Source organism: Boleophthalmus pectinirostris, unplaced genomic scaffold (genome assembly GCF_026225935.1).
Source record: "Boleophthalmus pectinirostris isolate CB_2022bp ecotype Guang Dong unplaced genomic scaffold, ASM2622593v1 HiC_scaffold_8, whole genome shotgun sequence".
Lineage (NCBI taxonomy): Eukaryota > Metazoa > Chordata > Actinopteri > Gobiiformes > Gobiidae > Boleophthalmus > Boleophthalmus pectinirostris.
Window position 1 is genome coordinate 23575115 of NW_026571515.1, and position 15381 is coordinate 23590495.

At 38.9% G+C, this 15381-nt stretch overlaps 1 protein-coding gene across 1 annotated transcript; it reads left to right on the forward strand.

Annotated features, from left to right (window-relative positions):
* The first annotated feature begins 1537 nt into the window (after positions 1 to 1537).
* opn7b (opsin 7, group member b) lies at positions 1538 to 14413 on the forward strand. The gene is made up of 5 exons (XM_055166272.1): positions 1538 to 1625; positions 2213 to 2375; positions 6508 to 6635; positions 13331 to 13665; positions 13913 to 14413. The coding sequence occupies exons 1-5, from the start codon at positions 1538 to 1540 to the stop codon at positions 14411 to 14413; spliced, it is 1215 nt and encodes a 404-aa protein (XP_055022247.1).
* Positions 14414 to 15381: the final 968 nt, after the last annotated feature.

Consider the following 15381-nt stretch of genomic DNA (forward strand, 5'->3'; position numbering starts at 1 on the left):
ACCTAAGGTGCTTTTACATTTTTTGTTAGCTTTCTTTAATGTGGTGTATAGTGAGGCCACTGAGTACAGACAGGCTATGAATATATTTCCACAAATTTCTGCACCTACAGATCCCTTTGAAAAGATTGCCTTAGTGCTTCGAAGTGAGAGCTGTATTGTAAGGTGATGCGGTGTATGCAAATGCCGGCCGTATATAAGAGACACTTACTCCATACATAATTATAAGTACATTATCACTACATATTTTGGTTAGTTTCTTACACTGAATGGGAGGATGATGTTAAAGGATGTTTGAGAGTCAGAATTGCCTATTACATATTTTTCCATAAATAAATATGTTTTTAAGATCCATGAGATCATTTCAGTGTATCGTCATAAAATTGGTTGGATTGTGAATAGCTAACTGAGCAATTCATTTAAAGGGCTCATATTCTGATATTTTCTGAACTATGTTCTAATATTGTTTTTTCATCAAAAACACCTGGAGTTTTGTTTTGTTTTATTCACACATGTTTCACACACAAACACGACATATTTAGGCTGAGTTCTTCTCTCAGACTGAAAACACTGTTGCACTTTGTGATGATGACGTGTTAATACAGGAAATTCTCCATTGTGTTTGTAAACTCCATACATCTTCCCTAAAGTAATTTAGATATTTTCAGCCCTGGAATTGCCAGTGTACTGAACACTAAATCCATTGCCGGGTAAACTTTCATCAAGCTAATTATATCTCGAAAGTGTAGCATAATAACCCCTCTTTTTGTCAGTGATCCCAATAGTGACTCCAGTGGTCAGTATACATGCTTCATGCTGGGCTGGCTGCAGTTTATACAGTCTAAAGTGATACTCAGTGAGTTCAGGATGTGTTATGAATCATCTTCGAGGACATACTTATCTCTCCAATGCACTGCACTTTGAATGGTTGGGAAATCTGGAGGACTGCAATTAGTTATGTCTTGGGGTCAGAATGTATAAAAATAGATACTATAGATAAGATTCTTCCTAATTCCAGTTGCTTTATAGAAGTATCAATCCATGTGTAGTCACAGGACACAGTTTTAATATTCGTTTTCATTATCCCAAATTGGCTTTAAGAGAGACACACACAATATTTTTCTTAAGGCATGGTTTGCCATTTCACAGTATCCACGGTAAAGGTAAAGGTGCTGTTTTTATGCCTTTGAGCACTGATACTCATACTTCCAGGTATTACGACAATCCATTTATTTTTTTCTTGGAAGACTGAGTCAATTTACTGTCACACAAGACAGGGGAGCTTAGAGTTGATTGACATAGAAATGCAGAAATATTGGAGAAAATGAATCTGAAAAAGTTGGTGGTGGCAGTCTCTGTATAAACTAGTGTTCCTTAAGTCTTTTCATTAACCAATAAGTATTTGGCTGACATGTGTTTGGAAGAATTTCCCTTTTCAGTTGAATGTAACCTTTATTCTGAATGTGTCCCCACCTTATTTGTTCAGAACACCAATAGCCAAAGGGTGTATAAAACCATGACATTTTCTCTTCTTTTCCAGATGGGAAATGCCTCTGAAACATTTATCCTCGTGTCCCAAATATCAAAAGACAATGACTTCCTTATGGGGACCATTTATACAGTTTTTGGTAAGTGACTTTTTCATTAAACATTCTACTAAATTTTTAGTTGAGGTAAATTGATCGTGGCATGCATTCACTACATGCAGGATAACAGGAAACTGGGAAGTAATTAGCTTGAATAATGCAGCCTCAGTGGTTTGAGGTTGACAGTTTACTTCCAGCTCCTAGTTAGAGCTGCCATCATGTCCACTTCACCAAAACATGCCAGTGTTTGAATGTGCTGTGTGAGTGAGCGATTGGTGGGAGTTAGTGGCACAGACTGGCAGCCCCATTTTCAGCAACACACAAAAAAGGTAAAAGCGACTAACTGATGAAAAACTAATGCAAGCTACCTTGTGATTGTAATGTTATGTTTACATCTTGTTTAAGTCTCATCTCACCTGTTGTAGGTCCGGCTAAGTCAATTATTTCTTGTCAGATTCTGTTAAAATAAAGCTCAATTTATAGTCCAACAAGCCTCCGATAGAGAATTACACCCCCAAGAAATGTTGACGACATCATCTGCAAAGTATCAATACAATATGTGACATGTAGTACAGTCTTGAAACATGAATGATGTACTGTAAATGACATGACTCCTCTCTTTGCCCCAGGCGTGCTGTCAGTGCTCGGGAATGGCACGCTGCTGTTTGTGGCGTATAGAAAGAAGTCCACCCTGAAGCCGGCAGAGTTCTTTGTGGTGAATCTGGCCATCAGTGACCTAGGCATGACCATCACACTGTTCCCTCTGGCCATCCCCTCAGCCTTCACCCACATGTGAGTCCCATTAACACCCTCACACCTCAGGCAACTGCACCCACTCCTGACTCACCCTCTCACTCACAGGTTAGAAAGGTTAGGTAAAATACAAATGTCAAGAATATATCAACTCAAAAGTAAAGGACTACAAAACTATGAAATAAAATATAAAAGAGTATTTCTACAGCGCTGTTACTGGTCTCAAGATACACACAGTCTCATTTGTATCGTTACATTATGCTTAATTTCAAAGTATTTTGAAATAATTGGCAATCTGGTGGGTTGAAGCTGCTTATATTACGTAAAACTGACTCTTGTAAGATTTAAGCCATGTTAGAATGTTATTACCTCATCAAAGACATACCCGGAGTTGTGTTTTGTTTCATTCACACATGTTTCAGTAATCCTTTATTATTAGTCTGTCTGCATTTTCAAAGCTCAATGTGCTCTGTTCCACAGCCAAAATATGCAGGGTTTGTGTGTTAAACATGTGTGAATGAAACAAAATACAACTCTGGGTATGTTTCTGATGAAGAAACATAGATCAGAAAATAATGTAATATAGTCCCTTTAAGCAATTTTGTGTGTAATGTCCAATATCTGTTGTCCAAATAAAAAAGTAGCAATTTCAGTCAGTTAGTTTTGATCCAATACAAAGTAATAATACCGTAATGTGATTTATGCATCTGTTTGGAGACTTTACCATGACTATTATGGTGATGCAACGTAAAGGGGGAGAAGATGTCAGTGGTCTTGTTTCTTTCTTTTATTAAGGAATTAAGTAATGTTATCAATATTGTAAAACCCTCTTGTGCCCACTAAAGAACCCAAATAGATCAAAATCATCAAAATCATGAACTAAAAATAGGGAGCATGGTGAGAAAACAGAAGAAGGTGCAAGTCAACCATGTACAGGGCTGTGGAAGCCAGTGCTTACACAGGATAAGATATTAGTATGAGACAAGATTCAACGAGTTCAAGCATTTCAACTGGAATTTTAGTGAAACGTTTAGGTAATGATTCAACAGAGTAAAACTTTTTAATATTTAAGACTTTTTAATACATTGTTAGTCATAAATAATCAATGTAATGGTGCTGAACTGACCCATAATCACTACCCAAAAATGGTCCACTATAGTGACAGTCAATGCCGAATAATGAGTTTCTCATTTCTGCAACTCTGACAAGCTCTGTAACAGTCTTACCACTGAATACATGCATGCGGTGTAATGTGAAGGTATAAAATGATTGGAGACCTAAGACCTTGTATTTGAGGCCAGTATCATCATTCTTAATGGCCTGTCACTCATGGTCCATGGACTCCCAGTCTGCTCTGATCCCCTGAGCGCCGCCTGCTGATTGCTGTCACCAGGGCTGGGATGGGTCAAATGCATGGCTGCCCTCCTCATCAGACTAAAGTAGAGGGGAAGAGAGAGAAGAACAGAATACTTATACAGGCTCGCTATGAAAGAAATGATTCAACAAAAGGAGATTTAAGCGTTGGTGGAGAGATTACTGAAAATCTGAACTCAACTAAAGGTGCAGTTACATGGCTAACTGTTGTAAAATGATTGACTAATCCACATGTCAATCACATCCATCTGAACTCGGGGTGACCAGACGCACATCTTTGTAAAGTACTGGAGAAGTGTGTATTCCTTGTCTATAGGCGACTAGGTAGTTTATTTTTTTGCACAATTTAGAACATTTCTAGTGGAGGGTCCGCCACCTGCTTGTCTCCAGGGAAATGTTATTGCTTTGTCTAGAATGTTCCACAGTATAGATTAAACCCATGAATCACGAGGGAGACAAGCAGGTTACAGCACTACGCTAGATTGCAAATTCACATCTGTGGAGAGTCACCCCTGTTCACAGAAGCAATGAATGTATGCACACAAAACACCTGTGATGAATAAACACTACAGATATGTTTAATGTCATACTGTGGAACATTCCAGGCAAAGCAATACAGTTGCATGATTGAACAGCTCAATTACAAGTACAGATTTAAAAGTCTCATCAAAGTACAATTAACTAAACAAATCTACTCAGATACGGTAACATGAGTATTTGCAAATAATCCATCTTTAGCTCTGGTGAACAGTCCCATCTTTGTGTTTCTCTGAGCGAGACAGATTGCTCAAGAGAGAAGGTAATATGTAAATACTGGTTACTGCTAAACCTTTGATTGTGTGGACTTATTTATAAAAGTAAATAGTGAAGAAAATAGCAGTATGTCTTAGTCAATTAAATCACTTCAAAGAAAAAAGGACTGAGATGCAGAAAGTAGAGTAGTTATAATGAGTAACAAGTGGAGCAAACTCAGAAAGCAGTGAGTCCATGAATAAAAGGTTGCATACGTGGGCAGGTGGAATAGCCTATGTAAACACTGTGGTGAAAATGCAAATGTTTAACAACCCTTGCCTTTATAATAACTTGCACAGTGAATTAATGTAGTACATCTGTGGTAGTGACTGAATGGTTCTTGTGTGGAGTGGAAATTATTAGAATTTGCATACAACTACATCATTTAAAGGTGCAATATGTAACCTCTCTGATGGAAGGTCAGCTATCTATTTGTCTCCATGGAGTCATCAATGCTTTGTCTGGAATGTTCTACAGTGTGGTATTAAATATATCTATCACCAGGCCACCATGTCTTTAAAGCTTTTGGTGCAGCTGTTCACACTGTAATTGAATAAAAGTTATGGAAAAAATGAAAGATAAAAACAGCTGTGTCTCTGTCTTTCATTTGGTTTGAAACGGGCCAGTGCAGCTCTGTTGCTGTTACAGGGCCTATTTTACGCAATCTTCTGATCTACGTTATAATGTGGTTTCTTCATCAAAAACATACCTGGAGTCCTGTTTTGTTTCATTCACACATGTTTAACACACAAATCCTGCAAATTTACGCTGAGTGATGTTATGTGGTAATACAAGAAGTGCTCCACTGTGTTTCTGAACTCCAGACGCCTTCACTAGAATCATTTGGATGATTTCAGCCCTGGACGTCTCTATTTCTACTGAACACTGAACAAAAGGTAACTTGAAAACTACTACTACATCACATGACAAACGGGAACAGAGCATTTTGAGCTTTGGAGATGCAGACAATTTAATAATGCCGCATTACTCAAACATGTGTGAATGAAACAAAACACAACTCCTGCACCGGGTCGGGTACACGCCGGGTACAGGCAAATGGTTGCTGAAACAGGCGGGTTTTGACGTTCTGGAATTTTACGTGCACATGGGCGGGTCAGTACTAAATCAGGACTAAACCAGGACTACATCAGGATTAATCTTGGAGAGAGAGAGAGCGCGATCGGGCGATGGCCACACTCACCTCCATGCGGCGCAGAGCTCTGCACCGGTCTTTTCATCTGCGGTCACCCAATAGTTTACACGGGTGCACCTCCAAGCCCGTCCTGACAGTGAGTCCTGGTTAAGTTCTGGTTTAGTCCTGCTTTAGTCCTAGTTCAGTTCTGGTTTAGTCCTAGTTCAGTCCTGGAATTAGTCCTAGGGTAGTCCTGGTTTAGTCCTGGTTTAGTCCTGTTCAGTCCGTATGCGGTGCAAAAGTGCGGCTTGATCAGTGTTTCTTCTGCTCAGTAAATAATGCCTGTGAAGTGATGACAGTCGAGTTACGTGTGTGAATTCGTGTTTGTACTGAAGAAAATGTAACTGTTTTATTTCATTTCGTGATTGTAATTCTTGAAGTTGTTACTTTTCAGTTTGTATTCTGATGGATGCTTCAGTTAGAATACTTTTAATTTGTGTACGATTTATCATGGACACGGGCAGGTAACGGTTGGTGTGGGTTTAACTTGGATAAAATCAGAGGTTAACAGGTGGGTGTGGTGCTGTACTGCACAGGTGCAGGTGGGTGCAGGTCTCCAAAAATGGACCCGTGCAGGACTAACTCCAGGTATGTTTTTGATGAGGTAGCAGTATTCAAACATGGCTTAAAGCTCACAAGTCCATTTTGTGTAATAAAGGACCTTTAAAGCTAGTGGATCCTTGTTCTAGGCAAAGCAATAACATCTCCATGAAGACAGCCAGAGGGCTTACCAGCACCAGAAAAGTTACATAATGCAGCTTTAAGCTAATTTTTTATGCACAGTACTAATATTTTTCTTTTCCTCTCCCTTAGGTGGTTGTTCAACAAAATCACCTGCATTATCTATGCGTTCTGTGGAGTCCTCTTCGGTCTCTGCAGCCTGACCAACCTCACCGTGCTGTCGAGTGTGTGCTGGCTCAAGGTCTGCTGCCCAAACCATGGTAAGACTCCACACCCCCTAGCCCCGCCCCCTCCCCCCTTTCCCCCTCCACTTTTCCTAATGAGAGATTCTCGTCAAAGAGGAATGCCTTATTGACTCCCTCATTTAAACCTGCCCTGGGGCCATATACTTGCAGTCTTAAGGAAAATACAGCAAAACAGCATCAAGCCACTTTGGGAGTACTTTGGTTTCATGCAAAAATTGTCATTATGTAATTATTTTTAAGGGTCAGCAGTTCATCCTTTATGAAGGATGATATGTAAATGAGATGATTACAAGGTCTGCGTTCATGTGAATCCCAGAGGGGCTATTTCTGCAAAAAAAAAAGAAAAAAGAAAATGGAAAATGGAAAAAATAGAAGCATTCCAATTACGGAGATCTCGTAATTTCCCGGTTGCATTCCCAGTTGTGTGTTTACAGGCAGAGTGCATAGCAAGTGGGTAACACAACTATTAAATTATATGTGCTGCTTATTACACAGTACCTCTTGCATTGCATGTAACTATCTTTGTTGTCAGATACTGTTTACACTTCATTTAAGCTGCCACTGAAAGATCTATTTTCCTTTTTTCTATAAACAATCAAAGCTGAATTAATTTTATTTCATGTATATTCATATATTTTGTTAAAATGCAATGATAAAAACAACACTGACCTTGACCAGTTACTCCACCAATGATCACCATTATGTCCATTAAAGTGGCGGTGCCCTTTTTTTCCCAGGTACTTGAGCAAAATGTATCTTACTCCATTACAGATATTTTATAAAACAGCTCCCGATGTCAAAATGAGATAGTGTGCTAGTTATCATTAGCTTTACCATAATGCAACTCTTATAAACTCATTGAGGTGAATAATTAGGACGTGTTGAAGGTAAGTGACAAATATGTTCAGACCACTAGAACCCTTTGAAAATAATTTAGTTTTTCACATTGTTAAGACAGTAAAAAAACTGTTCCTATAAACAGTTTTCAGACCTTCAGAATTGCTGCTTGTGTGTTGAATGTAGTAGCTGCCCTTGATCTTGTCATTACTATTATGCAGATCTTAAAGTTAATTGCTATAGTCTTGTGTTACAATTGGAATGTGTGAAGAAAACACCGTTCTTTGTGTCCTTCATGTGTTATGTGACTGTTTAAATACATATAAAGATGGATGTTTAAAGCTTGAATATGAAATGCAATGCTACACATTCCTGTTTAGACCACTTTAACACTTGTTATGCCCGAGGAGTCTTGGGTGTAACTCTCCTCACAGACTTTAATTCACACATTTATGCCATGACAGAACAAAAGCTTCCTACCCCTATATACTATAAATTTGTTGGATTTTCATTATCAGTCTCTAATTCACAACAGTGATGTCTACTGAGATTTTAAAGCTATGTAAATAAATTCAGGACTTCAAGGGCAGTAACACGGTCAGCTAATTACTCACCGCTGTAATTGCTGTTGGCTCCTAACTCATGTTATGTAATAGGATTTTTTTCAATTGGGATTAAACCCTGACTGTGCCAGGCTGTTTTCATAAATGTGTTTATGCTCCAGACTCATTTCGTGTGCTGTCCAAGTATCTTATCAGAAAAAGAAAAGACAATTTTGTTGTGTTTCCATCGAAAGTAAAGCAAAACTAAAAAAATAATAAAGGAAAAATGTGCCCAGGCATTTGAGAATAGATGGACTAAAATCAAATTTGAATTGGAGAGCTTTAAAATAAGCCTAGTAGCACTGCATTTCTGATGCCCATTCATACCTTTCACATACAATATGCATTTGAACTCACAGCAAAATATTGTAATGGTGTGGGTTTTTTTTGTTTGTTTGTTTGTTTGTTTTTTTCTTTCTTCAAATTAGGGGAAATTATGCTTAACCTCCTTCATGCTATAATGATACATATATATTTACACTTTAGTTACTAAATGACCATTGCGCAGAAAACAGTTTGACATCAATAATTAGCAGGTCAGGAAGTCCCATTAAAACTCACTGATGCCAACAGTCTAACTGCTCATAGATCCGTGTGTGTTTGAGCAGTTCATTTGATTTCATTCAGTTTGAGAGCCTCATCAGTCACTGGTGATCTGCTCATTAAAGCATCATTATATTCATTCATATGTGATAATGAGTGAATGCCACACTGCCCCCGAGTCGTACATCACCTCTTATTATTTACTTAAGCCGAAGTGTGCTCCAGTACATGACACCACCACACTCTTAAAGACAATATAAGATGATTATTTGCAAACACTGCATCAAAAAAGGCAACACTTTAGTGTTATAGCTCAACACAGGGGACATGGGAACTTTGACATTGATTCTTAAGTTCTTGATATTATTTTAAATTAGAATCTGGAGGCCTAAAGCTACTTAAGGCAACATCCCTCCTCCCAAATTGTATAATTGAAATGCAAATTAACAAATAATTACACAGTTTGATGAAAAAAGGATGCCCTTAAGTGATTTTTTGGACCAATCAGAACAAAATGACATTCTGGCAAACGAGACACACATGCAAAGAAGCGTGCATATTGCTGGCAGATCCAGAGAACTGAGCATAAAATAGCAGTGGAGGGAGGCAGCCCTTACTTAATCCATTTAACCCAACAACCACATGTGCATGTATAAAATTGTGAATTTAGATACATAAAAGCTATTCCATTTACCTAATGTTTTTGGTTACTTTTCATGTTTGAGGACCTGAACAAATCCATTTGAATAATCTTCATTTATTTAACATTCTTGGAAGCAAACTGTTCTCCAAAATTCCATGAATATTCATGAAAAAAATGCTTAAATGTACTAATGGGGGATTATACAATTGATACTTTGCAGCTGATGATTTGCTGGGGATGTGATGCTAACCATAGGCACTGCTCCTTCTGACAACACAATCTATAAAAAAGAACTGACTTAGCTGGAGCTATAACAGGTGACCTGATCTGTGCTGTTAAACAAGTCCCTCTCAAATAACATCACAGTCACTAGCTAAGTAGTGTCAATCACTCTCACGTTTTTGTTGAAAAACAAACACATCAGCAGGACCATGAACACTCGTACGTAGGCTCCTGAAAAATGTGTTGTTTAAAACCATTTTGTACTTTTTCAGATGATCTTAAACATTTTCCTGGCAGTGTTTGCTGTGTGCATTTTATCTCCATGGTAACAAATATTCTGCCATACAGATACATGTAGAACACCCCCAGCGTGATGTTACTGCAAACTGAAGACAAATGCACTTGACAGATAGACATGGATGCACTGCGATATGCTCAGCTTTCCTGTATGTTTTCTCTCTCTCTTTCTGTTTTTCTTTCTGTCTCTGTTTCTCTTTCACTCTGCAGTAGTCCTGTTAATGAACCAATACTGACAAACAAATTTACCTCCAGCTCGCCTTTCTAACATGGGAACATAGTCTCAGGATCCTCTATTTGCTGCAAATCAACTGATAATGATTTCTGCAGAGGGAGTCATGGGTAACTGCATCAAAATCCATACAGGAAGAAGGGGCATATGGTCAGGTCTAACACTGTACCAAAGCTCCTACTGTGCTAAGTAATTGGGTTTTTCAGTGGCTTCAAGGAGGTGAGCAAGACACTGGAATCAATGTTAGACCTGAACAAGGTGGGGGTGAATAATAGGACTGGTTTTCTCAATTACTGATTACTATTGGTTAATGCTCAGGTACCTGATTTTCAAACAGCGAAAGGAGGAAGTAGGTTTTTAAAGGCGCTTACCTGTTTTTACTGTCTTAAAAACAGAACTAGTTCATTTTAAATGGTTGACACTGATCAAGTTATTCCTCGCTTGCATTATGGGCATCCTAATTATTGATCGCAATCAAGTTTATAAGCACTTTTCACAAAAAAGCAGAGTTTTGTCATCAAGGTGAAGCTAACAACATGCTAACGCACACTTCCTGATTATCAGACAATAAAACTCTTTATAATAAGATACCATAGTGGACATATGTTCATCCTGCATATAAAATGTGTACATCAAATATTTGCACTGGAGTATAACACATTTTACTCAAATACATGGGAAAAAATTGGTACAGGGTTTTTAGAACCATCTAACTTGTTTTTAGAGTTTAGCTTTGTGATCTTAATCATCCAGTTCCAGTGTGCTTACTTGAAGCCCTGTTCAATGGAGTTCAATGTTTCTGTTAATTACTGAAAAGTCTAATTGCACTCACACCCATTAACATTTTTAATTATGTTTTAGAGGCAAAAGGTGAATACAGTTTTCTTTGTCATGCCAGAGTTTTATTTTGAGTCGTCAGTGTTTGAAAAAAAAAGCAGGTTATGTGTGTTAATTGCCAACTGAACCTTATTGTGATTTATCTGCCTGTTATTTTGTCCCTGTTGCGGTATGATAGTAATGATAATGTAGAGCAAGTCCTAACTGCTACTTCTGGTTTTATTGGCCCTCAGGCTTTCTGCTAAAATTGACTAATTGATCATAGTCATTCATTTTTAACAGCAAATATAAGTAATTCTACCACTATTACTCCAATACCATCACATTGCATTGAGATACAGACCTAAAATTAATTTTTCAAGCCTCATTAAAGGTACAGTGGGTGTGTGAAAGCAGTGTTAAATGCACCCATCTGAATGATCCACTGTATTAGCCACTGTTCTGGGTCCTCTGCTTCGGATATGTTTCAAGATGTGGTCTTTGATGAAAAAAGTTTGGACGCTGATGTAGAGCATAACAACCCGCTTGTATGTTAGACCCTCCTGAGCACTCCGCCTACAAGATTGACCAGTCTATGTGACACTGGGGATGCTTCAAATCTATTACAGCCATCAGTAACAGCTAACCGCGTCTTTCCTGCAATCCAGAGCCCACTATAGAGCTTAATCACCTTTTTCTCTTTTTTCACCTCTCCCCGTCTCTCCCTATTCCACTCTGTCCTTCCTCCCCTGTGTGTGTTTGAACCAGAGAGACTGTGACATGCTGCTGAAGAGGCCCTTGCCTCTACAGATAAGGATGCCTGTGTTTGGGCATTGGCACTGTGGAGAGAAGCATGTGTCTCAATCAATTAAAACAGCTGCTTTACTGTTTTTGGAGCTCTCTGGATGTCTTTATTCACTATGTACAGCTTGAGTGTAAAGACCAAACAGACACATCACCTGTATTGATTACATGAGCTGAGTGCTACTGGTCAGTGGTCCTCACACACTTCTTGATTATTTGACATAGGCAGTTGTCACTTGTGCCAAGATAACAGCTCAGATCAAGCACTGGCTCTGTCTCTCAGTGGTAATGATTTTTGACAATGTACCCAAGCTGCTGCTGAATTCAATTTCAATCAGTACTGTCGTCTAGAAAGCTGTACTTCCTCCACTTAAGTATGGTATAAAAGTGGAAATACAGAACCATAAAAAACTGAATGCGAAAGCTGTTATCTAACACATCAAAGGCAGCAATGTTTTTCCACAGACATGTTTCTTCCCATATGAAATTAGGACTTTTGCATATCCCATCAATTACTAATGGCTACAATATACAACTGAGAGTACAATTCTAAAGGATTCTTTACCGGGTCTTTTATTTATTATTTTAGCTTCTGGCGTTATGGTCTCTACTAGAGTTGTCACGGTACTAAAATTGCAAACTCGATTTTGACACTAAAATATACTCAATACCAACAGCACAATGATAATTAAAAAAAAACTAAAAAAAAACTCATTCTTTAGAAATTGAATGTAAAGCATAGTACTTTCTTTTATATGACCATGTAATTTTATATGACTATGTAATCCCACAATTCAGATAGGTTCCATGGTGGTCCATGTGCGTATACCAGGGGTCAACAAACTAAGGCCCGCGGTCCAACTCCGGCTCTTCATGCCCCTTTGACTGGCCCCTCTGTCCCTCACCACTTGAACTGGCCCTATGGGGCAATCCTTAAAAGTTGTCATGGCCTATTTTTTATTATTATTATTATTAATTACATCTGCATCTTGTATTTTGTAGATTTTTGTAAATTATATATATATATATATATATATATATATATTATATATATATATATATATATATATATATATGAAGTATTTATTTATATTTAAATAATTATAACATGTATTTACATTTGCCACCGAATTTTCGTCACCTGACAAGCTCGAGATTAAACAATGACAGTTAACACATGTGTAGAGTACGGTAGTGCAGTAAAGGACAGCAAAATGTCTAGTGTTAAAGTACGAAAAGTTGACAGAGAGTGCAGAGTTTTCAAATAACAGTGGATGGCTGATTATTTTTTTGTTCAGTGTAAGGACTGTGAAGTTTGTCTGATATGTAAAGAAAGTGTGGCGGTCTTCAAAAAATATAATCTGCATCATCAGGGTCATACAATTCTGTTATACAGCTGACCCGACCCTGGCCCCCCATCACAGTCAGATGCAATAATGTGGCCCCCAGAGAAAAAGTTTGGTGACGCCTGGCATATACAAACCTATGTGGTCTTATATTTCTTCTGTTCAGCTCAAGATCATCTCTGTCCTGTGGATGTGACTTACCTGCTCAAATGAGTATCTAGTATCAGATTTTCAATACTTTTGACAACCTTTTTGTTTAATTCTATCACAGATCCCAACCTGTACATGCACAACTCATATACAGTTGTTACTCTGGTCTGTTCTCATCCAGAATCATTCCCTTTTCTCTCTACATCTTCTGTCCTCAGGTAGTAAGTTCTCGTCCTCACACGCCTCCCTGCTGGTCGCCGGAGTGTGGTGCTATGCTGGAATATTTGCAGTGGGACCCCTGTCAGGATGGGGTCAGTATGGAGCAGAGCCTTATGGGACAGCCTGCTGCATAGACTGGCACGCTCCCAGTGAGAAGTCCTCGGCCATGAGCTACATTGTGTGTCTGTTCTTCTTCTGCTACATCGTGCCATGTACCGTCATCTTCCTTTCCTACACCTTCATCCTGATGACTGTGCGAGGGTCCCGACAGGCAGTTCAGCAGCACATGTCCCCCCAGAACAAGATCACCAACGCACATGCATTAATTATCAAGGTACCCTTAATGTCACACTGTTGATTTAATGTTGCTGGGAAAACTGCCTGACTTTATTATTACCATTATGTCAGATGATAATAATTTAGAGTATTTGCCCCTCAACCCAAAGGTCAGAGGTTCATGCATGTAACAGCATTATAACATGGCTTAAAGTTCTCAAGAATCTATTTTGTGCAATATAGGACCTTTAAGTAAGTATAAACTAGGCAGACTTTCTTTGTTTTTACTGTGTTTTCCTTTCCAGCTCTCGGTGGCAGTATGCATTGGCTTCCTCACAGCCTGGAGTCCTTATGCTGTGGTGTCTATGTGGGCCGCATTCGGGAACCCAGAGACTGTGCCTCCTATGGCCTTTGCTCTGGCAGCTATATTTGCCAAGTCGTCCACCCTTTACAACCCCATCGTATATCTCCTCTTTAAACCCAACTTCCGCAAGTCACTGTGCCGGGACGTGGCCCAGTGCAAGACCATGTTCTGTGGGTGTTTCTGTGGCGACAGCTCCCCACAGAAGGGAGTGTGCAGAGACGCTCATTTTAAAGAAGAATGCAACTCCACGCGCTTGTCCAATGGGCTGCCGGAGAACCATGGGACCTGCAGGCACTGCCCCTGGCCAGCTTCCTCCCCGGGACATGGGGGGCACTGCGAGGGGCACAGTCCACAGCAGACTGCCAGGATACTGAAAGGATCTCTGCACAGCGAAGTGGCCGTCAGTCAACTGTCCAACGAGCTACAAAGTGACTTCCTCTAGGCTGGGACAGTCAAGAGGAGAGGGAAAAGGGAAAAGTCTGTTCAGATTATGAAGAATATGATGAGGCATAGCATACTCCGCTTTAATATGCACCTCTTTATCCTACAAACTGTGATGTATGTATCCAATTTTATGATGAGATTTTCCATGGACTTCCCATTGTGTCATGTTTTGGAAAATGTACTGACGACAGCAGACAAGTTCTCTGACATTACAATCATATCTCGATGCTTCTGACACATCAACAGTAATAATAAGGAAATAAGCTGTGTTGTTGAAATCATTATCAATATGTTATGCCTGATTGGTGTATACCTGCACTTAAGCTCACGCTATAGGCAAAAGCTGATGGAAGGTACTTAAATACACAAAGAAGTTAGGAATATTTTGACGTTCCAGGGAGAATACAGCTTATCACAAACCTATACTATTTAAAATATCAATGAAAAAAAAAAACATTTGAACTATGCTGATCCATTTTCTCTGAGTTTACAGACTTGCAAAAACAGTTACAGGGACTGGGGTTGCTCGTATGGTGAAGACAACACCACTCTGAACTATTGTCCCTTTCCTCTCTGAGAGTTACGTCAATGTGAAGCTGATCTTATGCCTCAAATACAAGTTACTGCCAAAAACATACAATGATAATGTTATAATCAAAAATGAGCCAAACAAACACTTTATAACATGCATGCAAAGCGGACATGACATAGACTGCCTTTTATATCAATATTTATTAAATACTGTATATAGAGATGTAATGTTGTGCATGCTTCTAACAAAGACAGGGTTGTTGAAGTTTCTCTTAGTAAAAGTTTAGAAGTTAATTTAACAAAAGTCACACCATCTACCTCTAAAGCTAAGCAGGGTCCAAAAAGGATCCCAAATGCTATCAATGTTGGTTCTGTCTCAGTAGCCATAGCGCTTTTCAAAAGAAGATATTTTGGAGATGAATATACAGTATGTTA

What these genes read in the sequence shown, in the direction of transcription:
- opn7b (XM_055166272.1), top strand. Translation starts at nt 1,538, where the DNA reads ATGGGAAATGCCTCTGAAACATTTATCCTCGTGTCCCAAATATCAAAA. An exon ending in GACCATTTATACAGTTTTTG is followed by an intron (nt 1,626 to 2,212) that starts GTAAGTGACTTT and finishes TCTTTGCCCCAG; the next exon opens with GCGTGCTGTCAGTGCTCGGG. An exon ending in CCCTCAGCCTTCACCCACAT is followed by an intron (nt 2,376 to 6,507) that starts GTGAGTCCCATT and finishes CCTCTCCCTTAG; the next exon opens with GTGGTTGTTCAACAAAATCA.